This window comes from Mytilus galloprovincialis, chromosome 6, assembly GCF_965363235.1.
Source record: "Mytilus galloprovincialis chromosome 6, xbMytGall1.hap1.1, whole genome shotgun sequence".
In the NCBI taxonomy this organism is placed as follows: domain Eukaryota; kingdom Metazoa; phylum Mollusca; class Bivalvia; order Mytilida; family Mytilidae; genus Mytilus; species Mytilus galloprovincialis.
This window is the reverse complement of record NC_134843.1, coordinates 47,250,037-47,268,657: the sequence shown is the minus strand read 5'-3', so window position 1 is coordinate 47,268,657 and position 18,621 is coordinate 47,250,037. Positions and strand designations below refer to the sequence as shown.

The window sequence follows — 18,621 nt, the reverse complement described above, 5'->3', positions numbered from 1 at the left end:
ACGACTAGACAAAATCGGCTGAGTTTCCCCAAATGTTACGGGACGCACCTAACTGTCGGGGTGCTTTGCCGAACTATTCGGACCCTTCCCGACCAGTAGGAATCTGTTACAAACTAAAACGACTGCGTTCAGACAATAATAGGACATTCCAGATAATTGAGGATACTAATCCGACTTTTTCACTTTTCGTGTCGTATCGCTGTCTGATCTCAAACGGGAGTAATAATCGGCAATGTGTGAACCCCGCATTAAGACAAATCGTAGGACACTTTCGATAACACGGTCCCAGATATCTGAGTACACTTATAATGATAATAGTAATGATAATGAAAATTTATAAAGCGCACTATATAAAAAATAAAAATTACCCTAAGGCGCTGTACATTCACATAGTAATTAAAACAAATCAATGACAAAGACATAAAACATAAAAAATACATCGTGTCAGATTCAAATACTGAAATAAAAATGCCTACCATAAAATAAAAGGTCAATACGAAAATACATGTTAAAACAAAGAATTAAAAATTAACTATATAGGCTAAAAGCATGCAAACAAGCAAAAACTCTAAAACGGAATACAAATAGTAAAAAAGCCCATAAAAGAGAAAAGAATTCAATCTAATTAAAAAGCAATGCGATAAAAATGAGTTTTTAGCTGAGATTTAAAACACTTTAGGGACTTGTATTGTCTTAAACTGTTTGGGAGATTGTTCCATAGAGATGCCGCTGCCCAATCAAATTGTCTTTCACCGTACGTCTTCGTCCTCACTTTTGGAACGGTGAGTAGTTTTGTGGAGCTTGAACGCAAAGATCGGTTTGACACGTGTAGATTGACTAGTTCCCGAATGTAAGCAATGTCATTCAAAGCGCAGTACACATAAGTCAGTATTTTGTATTGTGGTCAATATTGGACTGGTAACCAATGTAAATCAGCAAGTATCGGTGTAATATGTTCATGTTTTCTTGTCCTGGTGATATTAAAGACGAGCTGCTGTATTTTGTACTTTTTGTAATCTGTTTAATGTAGTCTTGTTGATACCGTTCAGCAGAATATTCCGACCATAATCAAGTCTGGATGTTACTAGACTGTTCACTAGTATCTTGCAAGCAGTTGTTGTTATGAAGCTGCGAATGCGTCCATGCAATATTACTGATGTGAAAATGACAGGATTTTACTATGCACTCAGCATAAAACGGTTGAATAGACATTAATAAAAAGAGAGAGCACATGAAACTCAAAACATTAAAGAGTATGAAAAGGCCTTGGTCTGACAAGCGAAAAACGTCGATAAGACGCACATCAGTAAATAAAAGTTCAAACCATAACCAGGATGGAGTACCACAAACCCCACATAAAACTTCTGTGGTGTAAGTATGATGCGTTAATCAAATCACATTTGGTGGTGAATGAGTAGTATAAACGCGAAGGATACAAATATGATGTTAATTGTCTTCTAATTGTTGAAATTATAATTCTTAAAATTTTAAATCAAAAGTTACCCACATCTAAAAATAAAGTTACGGACAGTCTGCTTAGTTTCGATCAAAAAGTTACGGACATCTTATGCATTTTTTAAAGTTGACCTTGCGCTTTAGTGAACTCTATATTAACAAATTTAAGGTAATTGTTAGTCATTTCTTTATTCAATAATCCTATAAATATTTATCTGCATGAAAAACGTCGCAAAAAGTACATTTTGTATGAATTAAATATCAACGAGTTTAGAGTCCGCCATCTTGGGCTGTGGGTAACTTAAGTTACCCACAGCCGTTTAAGCACAGTGAATATAGGACAATGCTGTTGATAAAAAAAAATACTCCCTTCCAGGACCTTTTGTTTTTCAAATAATTAATATTACCAATAATTGAGAAGTTCCAGGTCGACGGGTTCAACTCATAGTTATATACTTTAATTCAGTCACGGACCTGCGATATCACGGGTGTGTTCTAGTATAATAATTACATATTATTATACGCTTTTTTCGTAGCAATATTTTACGCAATGAGTGAGCTACCATTTACTTTCTTGAGGGGGGTCTAGGATGAAAATATTGTCCTGCATTTATAGTTGTAATCTCTGTCCTGCCTTTTAATTTTGCACTCTAATCGGTTTTGCCTTATTTTATACGACCGCACACATTTTGTTGAGTTCGTATAATGCTATGATGTTGTCGTTGTCGTCTGCGTCTGCGTCGTCGTCCGAAAAATTTGGTTTCCGGACAATAACTTTAGTTTAAGAGAATGGATCTCTAGTAAATTTTACAGGAAGGTCAATACCACAAAAGGAAGGTTGGGGTTGATTTTGGGGGTTATGGTATTAACAGTTTATGAATAAGGGACAAAAAAGGGGCCACAAATAAGCATGTTTATAGTTTCGGGACAATAACTTGTGTGTAAGTGTATGGATCTCTCCGACCTTGCACCACAACGTTCCTTATTACAAAGGAAAGGCTGGGATTGAGTTTAGGGGAAATTGCCAAAAAAGGTGCAGGAATCGGGGGCAAAAAAGGGACCATAACAAGATTTTTTTAGTTTCCAGACAATCACTTGTGTTTAAGTGTATGGATCTCCCTGAAATTGTACCACAAGGTTCCATACTACAAAAGGAAGGCTGGGATTGAGTTTGGGGTAATTGCACCACGGGGGAGGGGATCGCCAATTTTTTTAAGGGGTAAATGTTTATCACGGCTTTTTTCAAAAAATATTTCACAAATTTTAAATTTATTGAATAGTTCCAAGACAAAATCTTCAAATGTACAGTATGGCGCAAAAGATTTTAAAGAATTTTGACCACATTTATTTTGTGTCAGAAACCTATATTATGTTAAGATATTGAAAACACTCCAAATTCAGACGGTATCAAGCATGATGTTGTGTCCAAATATGCCCCAACTGTTCAGGGTTTTGACCTCTGCGGTCATATTCGGATGCACTCATCGAAGAATTTTATAATTAGTCTATTCTGGATTTTTTTTTACATAAAGTGTCATCCTGCCTTTTTTGCCAAGTTGCTCATCCTGCCTTTTTCAAATTTCATCACGATAAAAATCAAATGCTACATGTAGCTCCCTAATAGATAAGAACAAGTAAAACTACAGTAAGCCTTCAAATGTTTCCAAGAACTCCAAATAAAGACGATGTCCTACTAAATACGTTGTCTTAAAATAAATTTCACCAAATTTGACGAGTTTGTTGCTCTAATACAAATAATGACTATACCATCGCATTCGTTCACAAAACCGTCTTAAGTCCCTGTCTTTTTAATGTATTATTGATGTGTTTAAATGTTAAATTTGCATCTATTACAATGTAACTTTGTAGTCAACCAAAGCCATAATTGAAATTATTTATCCAGCGCATATCTGAAAGCATTTTTTTAAATTGAAAACCAGGCATTTCCACGTTCTTCCAGATGAAATAAAGATAAAATAAAATAAATGACAGCCATTAAAAACTTCGAAAACTCTTATTTTTCACGATTTTGAGCCTTTCTCAAGAGAAGATGTTGGTCCAAGTTCACTTAACGAAAACGACAAGATGAGCTCGTTAAACATTGTTTGTTGAATGCATTTGATGACGATTCTAGTCCGTTCCATCTAGGCCGGTTGTTCAACTTGAACGGTAAAGATCATGGCAACAACACTTTGTGGGGTTCATGGGTTGCATTTTGCAAGATCAAAATACATTTTCCAATGACAACCCAACCCTCCAAAATTTATCCCAATAACCTTTAGGCTTATTATGGAACCTATATATTGTAATAATTGTTAATTTGTTTGTTTCCTGACCATGCATGAAATGCGTTTGCTATTAGACAATAAGAAAACAACCCACCAATCAATCATAATGCACATGCGTCAGCACTAATCAATTAAGTCATATCCGTCCTATTTTCTAAGTTTTAAAATGTTCAAGAAGCCGAGCTTCCTATTTAGATGCTGACATTCTCAACTGAATGGCTACGCTTATCGTGCAGCAATTATGTTCACATGGCTTCAACGTAGCTTGGGCATTTTAGCACTTACACATTTTATGTATATTGGAACAAAGTGAATATAAACATAACTTCTGTGAACAATCTGGATGCGAAATATATTTTTTAGTTAACTTTTAAAGTTTTGATACTAAATCCAAACTTTTTATAAAGGAAACGCGTCAACTAATCTCGATATTGAATAAAGTGTCAGCCGTTGAAGACTATTTTATTTATTTATTTTCAGACTATTTAACATTACTATGGATATTGATGCTAGTTAATTGTCTAGAACATGGGGGAGGGGAGTCTGAAGATGTGGAGAGACTTCTGATAATGGAACCACTGAATCAAAATCCATATACTGTTGAGATAGATGGGGAAATTCGAATAAAATGTGTTGCTTCTGGCTTTGTAGAAGAGGTTAAGGTAAGCTTTTAAGTATTTCTTGCTCCCTTCAACTGCAATAGATATACCAACACTTAACAACATCTTTCAAAATTTCCAATCTAGAAAGCTTTTTATTTTTTATATAAGGTTCATGTAGACCTTTTGCTGAAATAACTATGTTTGCTCCTCAAAAGAGTCACTTTACAGGGCCGTAACTACATGGAGACAAATGATGCAAATGCCTCATGTTGGAAATTTTCAAAAAAAAAGTTGAAACAAAATTTGTCCACTTCATAATATATTGAATTGTTTTCACGGCGTGTGTCTGGCAGGAAACAAGTTCTTTTCACTCTCTGACGTCGCCCCTTCGTGTTTTTGTGATCAATGTTCTCTAATTTACTTTTTTTCTATAGAAGTCGCTACTGACACTCCATGATTATAAAACTCATTCCAATTAATAATTGACGGGGGACGATATTTAGGTCCTTTACTGAGGAATGATTTTAACTCTCGGTCGCGAACGATGTTAAGGTCTCCTGTTATGACATGGGAAATGGGGCCATACTATAATACTATACTATACAAATGTTGTAAGAATAAGTGAAAAATTGAAGATATTACAAATAATCAAAGCTGGTGTACAGACAAGATCCATATAAATAAAGAATAACAAAAAAGCATTATAAACAGTATCAACAGGTCGAATTAACAAGAAAATACGATTTGAGAGTTACTGAAAGCTAGTTAAAAGCCAAAACCAATTAATAATAAAAAATCATGCATCAGAGACTAAAATCGACTAAAACACATCACAGGGTTTTAGTATTTTAACGTCATTAATTATAGTCAAAGAAGACATGACTTGTGCAATGCCAAACATAAATGTATCGACAGGTAGTAGTATAGTGAAGAGCGACTTCTATAGAAATAAAAGTTAACTTGTCTGTGTCTCTATACATCTCGCCTCAAAAGATAATGAAATTTAGTTATGTTTTTAATTTGCTAATGACAATATCAATATTAGTGCCAATGTGAACTATATTCAGAGATCTTATTACAATATTGGTACGATAACCCTTACTTATAAGTTTGTTTAAAGGTTCGATGAGTTTACAAGGATCATATAGTGATTTTCTCGCTTTAAGTACAATATTACCATAAAATTTAGGATGTGAAATACCATTTTTAATAAGCTTTCTACAGGTATAGCCAAATTTACTAATCAAATCTTTGTATCTATGAAAGAATTTAGTAAAAATTTTAAGTAATTTATGGTATCGAAATCCCTGACACAACAATTTACCAGTGATGCATTGATTACGTTCGTTAAAATCTATGACATCAGAACACACACGGGCAAACCGAACGAGTTGCGATATATAAACACCGTATGATGGAGCCAAAGGCACATCGCCGTCTAAAAAAGGAAAATTAACAATAGGAAATGAAAAATCGTCTCTTTTGTCGTAAAGTTTAGTGTGAAGTTTCCCGTTTGAAATTGAAATGTCTAAATCTAGAAAAGGACAACTGCTGCTGTTTATGTTAGATTTAGTTAAAGTAAGTTCGTTTGGGTAAATTTCTGAAGTATATTTAGAGAACTCTGGATTATTCAACGAAAAAATATCATCCAGATAACGGTAGGTATTTTTGAATGTATCAACCAAATGTAACAATGATGGGTCTTTACTGAGTTTGGTCATAAACTGAGATTCATAGCAATATAGAAATAAATCTGCTATTAAAGGGGCACAGTTGGTGCCCATAGGAATACCTACTACCTGACGATACACTTTATTGCCGAAACGTACATAAATGTTATCAAGCAGAAAGTTTAAAGCTTCAATCATATCCTCACATTTCCAGTAAGTGTATCTAGCATACTTTCCTTTTTCGTTACAGAAAAAGGCCTTAAACGAGTTACAGCAAATAAAATTACAATGAGATTTTTCGAAAGACCATTTTATCAAATACAAAAACTTTTTCTTTATAAGATTGTGTGGAAGTGTAGTGTACAGAGTAGAAAAACCATAACTGTCAACAGAATTGTAAGGACCATTGAAAGCATGTATTTTATCTAAAACCTCTAAAGAATTTTTAACACTCCAAAAATAATTAATACCATTATTTTCATAAGCTTTATTACAAAAGTTAATAACCAGTTCTTTGATAGTAGTAAGGGAGGTGGTAAGAAGCACTGATAGATTAGTAGTAGAACACTTACTGGAAGCGGAGATGAAACGGAATTTAAATGGTTTTTTGTGTTATTTCGGTAACCAGTACATGGTAGGGACTTTCAAATGTTCGGAAGATGCTTTAAGCTGGGCAGTGGCAGTGGTATGCTTGTTAACGATTTGACTCTCTGTGGTGCGCACTGACCTGAATGTAGAGGAATTGATAATTTCATTTTGAAGAACTTTCGTGTAGTATATGCGTCACACCACCACTACATTATTTGCTGCCTTGTCTGCCGGTACGAACACAAACCGCTCTGCGAGTACCTTGAGTTTGTTTTTTATTCTAGAAATGGGTATATCATGGTTCCTATTATTAATTTCAGAATTGTTTTCTAAATGAGATATTCGAATATCAACCGTATTCATAATTTTATTCAAATAACTGTCTAAAGATTTTTTATCGGATTTTTCACGTTTGCACCAATTTTTACAATAGGCAGACAGAGCGTCTTTAATGACCTGACGACACTGTTTCCAATCTATTGTAGATGGAAGAACATTCTACTCTAAACAACAACCATAAAAACCCTATTTCGCGTATCAAACATAAACTAAAAGAACTAGCCAAGGAATTTGTTTTTGTCCCGGCTGATAAAGCTGCTAATAATATCATTATTGTTTGACGTAAATTTTATATAGAGGTTCTGCAAAAGGAAATCACGAATTCACCAACATTCAAACTGACATCATTTTCAGAAAACGACATCTGTAACAAACACAAACTGTTAGCTACTTCTTTACAAGCAGAAGCAATTACAATGAAAGTCCCAACTATATACTGGCTTCCGAAGCTACACAAAAAACCTTACAAATATAGATTTATTTCATCTTCAAGCCATTGTTCCACTACTAAGTTGTCTGTTATACTTACTAGTACACTTGGCACAATAAAAAACCTGATAATAAATTGTTCAAATAAAGCCTTTGAAAATATTGGAATTAATTACTTTTGGAGTGTCAAAAACTCGTTGGAAGTACTTGATAAATTGCAAGCATATATTGGTGATTTTGAATCTGTTCAAAGTTTTGATTTTTCTACCCTTTATACCACTTTGCCTCATATTCCTTATTAAGAAAAAAATCACATCCCTTATTAACTGGGCATTTAAAAAGTCAGAATGCGAGTATATATATTCAAACTCTTTTAGCTCATTTTTTAGTAGCAATAAACAAAAGAACTATGTCAATTGGACATGCTTTAATACTATTTATGCGCTTGAATTTTTACTTGATAACATTTTTGTTCGCTTTGAAGATTCCGTATATCGTCAAGTTATTGGAATTCAAGTGGGGACTAACTGTGCACAACTTATTGCGGACCTGTTTTTGTATTGTTATAAGTTACAATTTATGACTAAAATTAACAAAGACCCGTCGAAACAACATTTGATTCAAAAATTTAACCATACTTTTAGATTTTTAGCTCACCTGGCCCAAAGGGCCAAGTGAGCTTTTACCATCCCTTGGCGTCCGTCGTCCGTCGTCTGTCGTCGTCCGGCGTCGTTAACTTTTACAAAAATCTTCTCCTCTGAAACTACTGGGCCAAATTACACCAAACTTGGCCAAAATCATCATTGGGGTATCTAGTTTAAAAATTGTGTCCGGTGACCCGGCCAACCATCCAAGATGGCCGCCATGGCTAAAAATAGAACATAGGGGTAAAATGCAGTTTTTGGCTTATAACTCAAAAACCAAAGCATTTAGAGCAAATCTGACAAGGGGTAAACTTGTGTAACAGGTCAAGATCTATCTGCCCTGAAATTTTCAGATAAATCGGATAACCTGTTGTTGGGTTGCTGCCCCTGAATTAGTAATTTTAAGGAAATTTTGCTGTTTTTGGTTATTATCTTGAATATTATTATAGATAGGAGATAAACTGTAAACAGCAATAATGTTCAGCAAAGTAATATTTACAAATAAGTCAACATGACCGAAATGGTCAGTTGACCCCTTTAGGAGTTATTGCCCTTTATAGTCAATTTTTACCCATTTTTCGTAAATCTTAGTAATCTTTTACAAAAATCTTCTCCTCTGAAACTACTTGGCCAAATCAATCAAAACTTGGCCACAACCATCTTTGGGGTATGTAGTTTGAAAAATGTGTCCAGTGACCCAGCCATCCAATCAAGATGGCCGCCATGGCTAAAAATAGAACCTTGGGTAAAATGCAGTTTTTGGCTTATAACTCAAAAACCAAAGCATTTAGAGCAAATCTGACATGGGGGTAAAATTGTTCATCAGGTCAAGATCTATCTACCCTGAAATTTTCAGATGAATTGGACAACCCGGTTTTGGGTTGCTGCCCCAGAATAAGTAATTTTAATGAAATTTTGCTGTTTTTGGTTATTATCTTGAATATTATTATAGATAGAGATAAACTGTAAACAGCAATAATGTTCAGCAAAAAAAAGATTTACAAATAAGTCAAATGACCGAAATGGTCAGTTGACCCCTTTAGGAGTTATTGCCCTTAATAGTCAATTTTTAACCATTTTTCGTAAATCTTAGTAATCTTTTACATCTTCTCCTCTGACACTACTTGGCCAAATTACACCAAACTTGGCCAAAATCATCATTGGGGTATCTTGTTTAAAAAATGTGTCCGGTGACCCGGCCAAACATCCAAGATGGCCGCCATGGCTAAAAATAGAACATAGGGGTAAAATGCAGTTTTGGGCTTATAACTCAAAAACCAAAGCATTTAGAGCAAATCTGACATGGGTTAAATTGTGTAACAGGTCAAGATCTATCTGCCCTGAAATTTTCAGATACATCGGATAACCTGTTGTTGGGTTGCTGCCCCTGAATTAGTAATTTTAAGGAAATTTTGCTGTTTTTGGTTATTATCTTGAATATTGTTATAGATAGAGATAAACTGTAAACAGCAATAATGTTCAGCTAAGTAAGATCTAGAAATAAGTCAACATGACCAAAATCGTCAGTTGACCCCTTAAGGAGTTGTTGCCCATTTTATTCAATTTTTAACAATTTTCACTAATTTGGTAAATTTTTGTAAATTTTTACAAAATATTTTTCACTGTATCTAAAGGTCCAAGTTTATTATAGATAGAGAAAATTCTAAGTACCAAGAATGTTCAGTAAAGTAAGATCTACAAACACATCACTATCAGCAAAACACAATTTTGTCATGAATCCATCTGTGTCCTTTGTTTAATATGCACATAGACCAAGGTGAGCGACACAGGCTCTTTAGAGCCTCTAGTTGGATGATATGTTGGCTCTCAATAATGACGACTTCAGTATGTATACTAAAGAAATTTATCCTGTTGAACTTACTTTAAATAAAGCTAATACTAACAATGACAACTGCCCTTTACTCGATCTTGATATCTATATCATTAACGGGAAGCTTAATACAAAAATTTATGATAAAAGAGATGATTTTTCATTTCCTATCGTTAATTATCCATTTTTAGATGGTGACGTTCACTTGTCACCATGTTATGGTGGTTATATATCTCAACTTGTACGATTCGCTCGTGTATGTAACAACGTATTAGATTTTAGCGAGAGAAATTTATGTATTACTGAAAAATTGTTACACCAGGGTTTTCGATATCACAAACTAGTCAAAACATTTACTAAATTTTATCACCGGTATAAGGAAATAATTCGTAAATATAACTCAACATGCAGACATCTTATACGTTCAGGTATTTCACACCCAATCTTTTATGGTAATATTCATTACAAAGCACAAAAATGTCAGTATTCACCCCAAAAGCTTACAAAACCTTTAAACAGACTTCTTAAGAAGGGATATAGTTGCGATACTGTTGTCAGGTCATTAAAAACTGCATATTTTGTGTTTAATATTGATTCACTTATAGGGTCTTTGCATCGCAACTAAACACATTTATTTAAAAAAAAAACAGTTATTGGCATGAAACGGGTTATATTCTTCTTATATATTTTATGATAGTATGATACTAAACCCCTAACGGGAGGGATTGTGCCTGATATTCATATGATGAAGACATAATCTTTCAATCAGTTTAATTGAGGTCTGGAGCTGGCATGTCAGTTAACTGCTAGTAGTCTGTTGTTATTTATGTATTATTGTCATTTTATTTATTTTCTTTTGTTACATCTTTTGACATCGGACTCGGACTTCTCTTGAACTGAATTTTAATGTTCGTATTGTCATGCGTTTACTTTTCTACATTGGCTAGAGGTATAGGGTGAGGGTTGAGATCTGATAAACATGTTTAACCCCGCCGCAATTTTGCGCCTGTCCCAAGTCAAGAGCCTCTGGCCTTTGTTCGTCTTGTATGATTTTTAATTTTAGTTTCTTGTGTATAATTCGGAGTTTAGTATGACGTCCATTATCACTGTACTAGTATACATATGTTTAGGGGCCAGCTGAAGGACACCTACGGGTGCGGGAATTCTCGCTACATTGAAGACCCATTGGTGGCCTTCGGCTGTTGTCTGCTCTATGGTCGGGTTGTTATCGCTTTGACACATTCACCATTTCCTTTCTCAATTTTATTTCATCCTGATAAGTGTTATGTCATGTCCATCAGTCGAAATAACAATCCATTCGCATACAATTACACTCTACACGGTCTTGAACATGTTGATAAGTCAAAATACCTAGGCGTGACAATTCAATCAGACTTAAAATGGCACAGTCACATCTACAATACATCTGTAATAAGGCTAACAACACATTAGGTTTTGTTAGAAGGAATCTTAACATCAGTTCCACCTCACTTAAGAAACAGACATATAAATCTTTAGTCAGAACATCACTAGGATATGCATGTTCAGTATGGGACCCTTACATTACCTCACATAACAATCTAAAAAAAGGTGCTAAGAAGGGCTGCTAGGTTTGTCACTAACCAACACAGAAACACCTCAAGTGTTAGTGACATGATAGATCACTTAAAATTGAGAGGCCTCGCCCACAGAATAACAGATTTACGCCGTATCATGTTTTACAAAATCACATACCATCTTATCGCAATCACAAAAGCAGACAAACTAATACAATCACTCAGACGGACCCGGAACATGCACACACTCTCATATCAAATTCCATCCTGAAGAACACAAATACGTCAACAATCATATTTTCCGCGAACAATTAAAAACTAGAACAGCCTTCCTCTGAGTATTGTAATGAGCGACTATATAGAGTCTTTTAAACCAGCCGTCTCAACCACTACACCTACAGTCAGTAAATTCATCAGGTTTAAATAGTTTTATCTTAATATTAAAGATAAATAAAATAGAATATGCACTTCCACTATGTAAAAATGTTATTATGAATTTTTGTTTGTTTATATTTATAAAACTGTTCATTTTTCACTGTATATATGTCTCAACAAAGCAATGCGTAGTACAAGTGAAATAAACTTCACCGTGTTGAAGGTGGTCAATACAAAATAGAAGTAGAAGTAGAACATTTATTAATATAATTTGCAATACTTTTTTTATACCTCTAGGTTTTCTTGAATAAAAAGCCAATAAGATTTGGCACTTGTGCTTAACTATTCATTTTTTTTTACAACTTATCAAAATGTTATCATAAAATTCTTTTCTCAAGAGATTATAAAGGTCTGGAGACAATCACATATAAAATGTGCTTCATCTTCAACTTAATAAAGGTGCATTTTTTTTTTAAATATTATCGTTCTTTTTCTTACATAATCTTTGATTTATCTAAAATGTATATAATTTTTTGCATATCGACCCGTCTCTATTTTTAGGGGTATGCACGTATTCTTATCTTGCACAGTGCTTTCCTATCTTTAAATTATTTTTATTACAGATATTTGTCTGTACCAAAAAAATGTTTCAAATAAGTCATGAGTTCACCTTTACCTTATTCAACAGTATTTTTTTCTTAATTCTTTCTAATGATTCAGAAAACTTTTACAAAATTATTTAAGCTTTTAGTACATAATCGGCCAACACTTTTAAGTTTGATAAGTCTAGTGGTTGAAAACATCCCCTATATTTCACTGTCATCGATTAAGTTAGGTTTGATATGGTCATAAAGGTGCCTTAAAGTTATGACAATAGGATTTGAGGACGCTTAAAATATAAAACAAGCTTTCATAGATTTCTTGTATGGATCATCTTTATACTGTAACACGATTTGGCGTTTTCCCAGTTTGAATTGCATAGAAATGACCAAATACCTGCTTCTTAGTTCAAATTTATTGGTCTTAAAACTCAATTTTCATCAAAATACAATGTTTCGATCGGGGTGTAAGATTTTGCATCTCAAGGGTATAGGCATTTATTAAAAAAAAATGAATAGATTTGCATATAATTCGAATTATAAATAATATGAAGAAAATCGTCAAAAGTAGTTTTTTTTATCCTGAAACTCGCATATGAAGCCTCAAATTCTGCAACATGGATAAGTAGGAAGAGGTTTTTGAGAAAACATACAAACTAAAACTTCTGCTTCTGCAAGCTGGAAATAGACTATGGTTCGGTTCCTTCCGTGTATTACATTACTTGGTACTGACAATATTCAAAATCGAAATTTTGATGCCTGAACCTTCATTATCGTTTTTCTTCGCTTCAAAACCGCAATCTCGTGTCAACCATAGCCGACATCCCGTATATGGCCATCCACACGATGATGGTGTCATGGTGAGATGAATCTATTTATTACCTTTGATAACATATTGTGAACACAGCCTTATTTATACCGGGTTTCGCACAACGTTTTTCGAATTGATATAATAGTTGACCAAAATTGTTCACATAACTTGCATTTATAGTTTTCTATAGAACCAACCAGTTTCCTATAGAACCCTCCAGAAAATGTCACATTTAATCTGGTGCATCGTTCAGAAATAAATACCAACCAACACGCGTTATGCGTAAAATACTGGATAACTTATTTGTCAATTTCAAACAAACTTCAAATATAATGAATACAATACCCGTTTAAATCGAATCTATAAATCTGAAAGAGGTTCGGTTAAGTGATTAACGTTTTATGGTGTTTGATATACAGGTTTTCCAACGGTTAAGAAGTTAATCGGTTAACCTATGACAACACTAGTTAAAATAAATGGTCCGAGACCACAATTATTTCGTAGTGCATTTCTTTTAGAACATAAATGAAAATAAAAAAAATCCCACCTGCGCTTTCTCAAAGAAACTTTTACAGTGTGTTGTACTACTTTTGGGACAAATTGTATCAAAATTATAGAAAACTTCATCGACTCTAACTCAAAATATGGACAATTTTATGTTTAGGGCGTCTTGAAATCTTTTGACAGCTTCCGAAGTGCTAATTTCCAACCTTTTTCACCTGGACCAAATCACTACTTTCCTATAAAATTCTGGACCAAAATATTTTTACAGTGTAATTTCAACCCCCTACTTGCAATTTGAGGCATCAAACATGGAGAAATAAATTTGGAAGGGGTATAAAAATTAATGGCAAGTAACCCACTGTCAACACTAGGGACTATATTCGTATACAACGAAAATTCAAGGGACGACAATTGTGGTCTCGGACCAAATACGGAGAATGAAGCAACTTATGTTTAATATGTCAATATACATATAAAAATAAAGAAAAATGAACTTAAGTTTTATCCAGGTTGCAGGATAATCAATCAAACTTATCTTTTATAATGATGAATGCCTTTTACATACAGCCGAAGTCAACAGGACTGTTTGCGCCATAATCAATATATGTTCATCATTTGACATAAATGAGCAACGTATTAAACGGATACAAAAATTATAGAGAAAAAAAATAGAATCCGAAAACGAATAAACTATTGACGCAGATAATTGTCAGGCCTATTTCTTCTTAAAATGGTTACCCTTAAACTGACGAAATTTCAAATTTCATCATTTTTTATCAGAACACTGAAAGAAGTTTGGGAAAATGGATAATGTTTGTAACATGCATATCTTTTAATAAGGGTTTAACTTGACTAAAGTTTTTTACACGACACCTGAGTATTATGATGTGAGTTATATGTATAAATTTATGTAGTGTTCTATGTGTTTAGAGAGGACAGTGCGCTACATACAAATGTATAACACAAAATTCTTAATATTGTAGACCTATTGGGAAAGGATGAAAGGACCAGGAAATATTAAACATATCACAAGTATGTATAACCCTACACCGGAAGATTCTAATAAATATGAGGCCAGGCAAGGCTCGTCGTCGGGGGACGACACAGTTGATGTATTTTACTTGACTATCAAACATATATCGTATGAAGACGAGGCTGGATATAACTGTTATACATTCTATGGCGGAAAGAAAATAGAAAGTACACTTCTTCTGAAAGTAGACGGTAAGTGAACCGACTCAGCCGACCTAAATGGAAAACATCAGTTAATTACTTCCGAATTTTTTTTTTAGTTAGAACAACCAACTTCCACATCAGAATGAGCTTACTCAATCTCTACAAAAATGTTTCCGTTTTTCGATCTTCCAATGATATGCCTCAAAATTCTCACATCACACAAAATGATACTTGCAAAATTTGATGCACATTCTGCGCTTTTCCAGTTTTATTAGGAACGATGAAATTTAATCTTTTAAGCAAATAATGTGTAAGTATTATCGCATGCACGAAAAGTTATATTACTCAAAAAGAACGTAATAAGAATAGGCTAGCCAAAATCACCTATTAAAAGGTAAACTTTTTGTAAATGATCAAAGGATACATTCACAAAATACACTGTTTGAATTTGGTGCGTCCATGACGCTTTTATGGTCATATTTTTGATATTGAACTTAAGGTGTAATACCACCATTGATGTTTCCCTATTAGTCTTTGTTAAATTGGCACTTTTAAAAAAATCGTACAGTATTTACCTTTATTTCAACCAAAGAAATACTTTGCATGTGTAAAGTTCAATCCTTTCCAGTGATACAGTGAAAATTTCACACTACATTTCATTGCATATAAGAAAGTAACCACCGCCGAGGGTAGACAACCCAATTTTTACACTGTTATTTACTGGTTACCTGCTTTGGTAACTATGTAACCTTAACGTTCCAAAATATTTTATAAGACCATCAAATAAAAAAAGAATGATGCTTTCAGACACCCAACATACATATTTACGACTCAGAAAAATTTAAGTGCATTGAAATGCAGGGTTAATTTTCTACAACTGTCAAATTCAAGGGAATATTTTTTTAGGCCTACTTTCGTATGCAACCGGATGTGACGTACCATGATTTGGTGGTATTACACCTTAAAAAGTTAACTTGTTATCTTTATTCCAAAGAAACCGTATAAATAGTTAATGATCAAATATTTCTGCAAAAAATGTATTCCTGGCATGGTACAACTTCAACCCGTTTAAGTCGTTTCGGTCACCCTTTATATAAGTTTTCTCCCCTTAATTATTCAAAATCAATATTTCTCTTCAACCATACAAGTAAATAGCTTCAGGTAGGTAAAAACAACCTACAGAGTAAAACTCCTTTTTCTTTATTTTATCCACATTTTCGGCGCTTTACAGGACCATAATGTCTGCTGACAAAATCTATAACATCTACCTGTGTACAAAGTTCTGACTACTTACAAATTTGCACGGTGGGTAAGGTTGTCCTGCGAGAGAACGTTCTGTGCTGGTGATTCGGTCCTGACAGGTGCTGGTGGGTCCTGATTCTGTGCTGGTGGGTTTGTTTACATTGTATCAGAACGCTTATTTTTCACTGATACGTCATAAGTACCATGCAAAGAATATTACAACAATTTTTTATTGCAAAAGTCGTGCAAGTTCGCAAAACGAAATTCCTGACCATGTACTGGTGATTAGAAAAACGGTCCTGATACTGTGATGGTGGGTCCTGGTTCTGTGCCTTTATATTTTAGTTAAAAATGGCAAATACTCAAGATCATTGATGCTTAACTGTAATTGACTTATTGGCTGTGATCTGTTTTCTTAAAAATGACATTGTTGTGAGTCTGTTCATTGTTATTACCAAAAATAATACCCCTAATTTTTTATTTAACTGTTTTTTGTTTCTCTCATTTAAGATTATTTAAAATGCTGTTGTCAACTATCAATATTTTAAATTAACTGTAATCTTCTTTATTGGTCTAGCTTTTAATGGAACCCCTCTTGTCTCCTTTTAAGATAAGAAAATATGTTTACGATTTTCGGGATAACGATCCTTTTGCATTATCACCAAAATACGGTGTAAAATATGCAATACCTATATAAAAAAAGATGATGTGGAATATTTGTCAATAAAATTGATAATGGAAACGGGGAATGTGTCAGAGACAACAACCTGACTAAAGAGCAGATAACAGCTGACAGCCACCAATGGGCGGGCTACAGCCGGCCCTAAAACAAAATGTTATCTATACTTCAATGAACATATAAATGAACTAAAAAAAACAAAAAAACTTACAAGACTAACAAAGGTCAGTGGCTCCTGACGTGGGCTTGGCGCTAAAATGCGTAGGGATTAAACATGTTTTGTAAGAATCCGGAACAAACAATCAGGTGAGTCTGAACTGGTTTTTTTTGGGGGTGGGGGGTGGGGGGGTGGGGGGGTGGGGGAGAGGGAGGTTACAGTGAAAGTTTCTAAGCTTGGAAATGGAAAAGTTTTGAAACTCTAAATTGTTGATAAAAAAATTATAAGATGCAGATGTTCAAGAACGATTTTCTTACTGTAGATGATAATTTTACCATAAAAACAAAAGAGTGGAAGGGAGTGTCCCGTAAGATTTAAAAGTTTTACTTTAAAATATAAATGTATCTTTTAGCTATTAAACACCACTTGCTGTATCTTTAATATTTTTTCAACATATAATTTTTGTCTGAACGGTTGCCTGTTTTTTTCCCATCCAAAGTTCGATAGAACTCTTGAATTTTTTTCTCACTATTTTATGGAAGGGCAGACTAGAATTTTTCAGAGAATGAAGACGATATAACATAGATAAGACTAACAGAAATAAGATTTTTTGAGTTTTGCAATTTATAACTCCAAAATAAAGTCTGTCGTCAAGGATATTTGATAAAGAATTAAGGGAGAGGGAGTGAACGATGTCTCCTTCTTTTCTAAATATAAATATATTTCATGAATAAAAATAAAATATGCCTTAATTTTAATTGAAAATGAGTGAAAAATGAGTGAAAGGGGGGGGGGGGGGAATACCAGACTAAGAAATACACTTTATTTAGATATTGGTAATATTAGGACCCTTTTAAGTTTTTGTCTCAAACACACCGTCTCTGTAGTAATGACTCATTACTAAGGTATTGCACTTGAACCATTTATTTAATCACATTTACGTATTTTTTTATACATTCTGTAACTGTGATTTGCTTAGTATTATTATATTACAATGTAACATGTAGGTAGCCTTTATACATACTTATTATAAAACAACTCGATTCTAAAGCCATATATATCAAACATTTGTTTTTATTGATGCATTTTCAGGACAAAATAAGCAACACAAACACGCTTTGAAAGTAAAATGCGTACTCAACTGTCTCGGCGATAAAATAATTGCACTTTAGACACCCCCCCACCCCCCCCCCCCCAAAAAAAAACAAACAAAAAAATTGACCGGGGTGGCGGGGGTTTTGAGATTAAAATTAAGATCAATATTTTTCTTTTCATGTATATTTTTTTTTTCAGTTTTCTTTTGCCTAAACAAATTGACACACACAATGAATATAGTATTGTGGAGTTTTTAGATAATGTTCAATACACTGGTAACACCAGTACCTAGGATAATAATCCTGTGACGTATGAATCGGGTAGAATATAAACAATTTTAGAAAAGAAGATGGGAATGTGAAAGTTTACGTGCGATAGGTTCAACAGGATACCGACAGCTTACATGGCTCGTCAGTGTGGAAGCTAAAAAGTGGATCAAAGGCCACGAAAATTTGATTTAAAACGTTTATTCGTGCCAACAAAGTTTTTGAAATTTTGTTGAGGATTTAACCATTTACGAAGTTTTAGAATTTAATGCAAAGAAGGTTTAAATAGATATAGGAAGATGTGGTATGAGACAA

General features: G+C 33.8%; 1 protein-coding gene across 3 annotated transcripts in view; it reads left to right on the top strand.

Moving 5' to 3' along the window:
* The window catches only part of LOC143079728 (fibroblast growth factor receptor 4-like), a 213,104-nt gene that overhangs the window by 7,992 nt on the left and 186,491 nt on the right, over window positions 1-18,621 (top strand). For all 3 annotated transcript variants that reach the window (XR_012979469.1, XM_076255274.1, XM_076255275.1), the window contains exons 2-3: window positions 4,224-4,405; window positions 14,675-14,915. Coding sequence is in view for 2 of the 3 variants with exons in the window: in XM_076255274.1 (XP_076111389.1) it covers window positions 4,224-4,405; window positions 14,675-14,915 (423 nt within the window). In the remaining variant the exon portion in view is untranslated. The remainder of the gene's footprint in view (window positions 1-4,223; window positions 4,406-14,674; window positions 14,916-18,621) is intronic.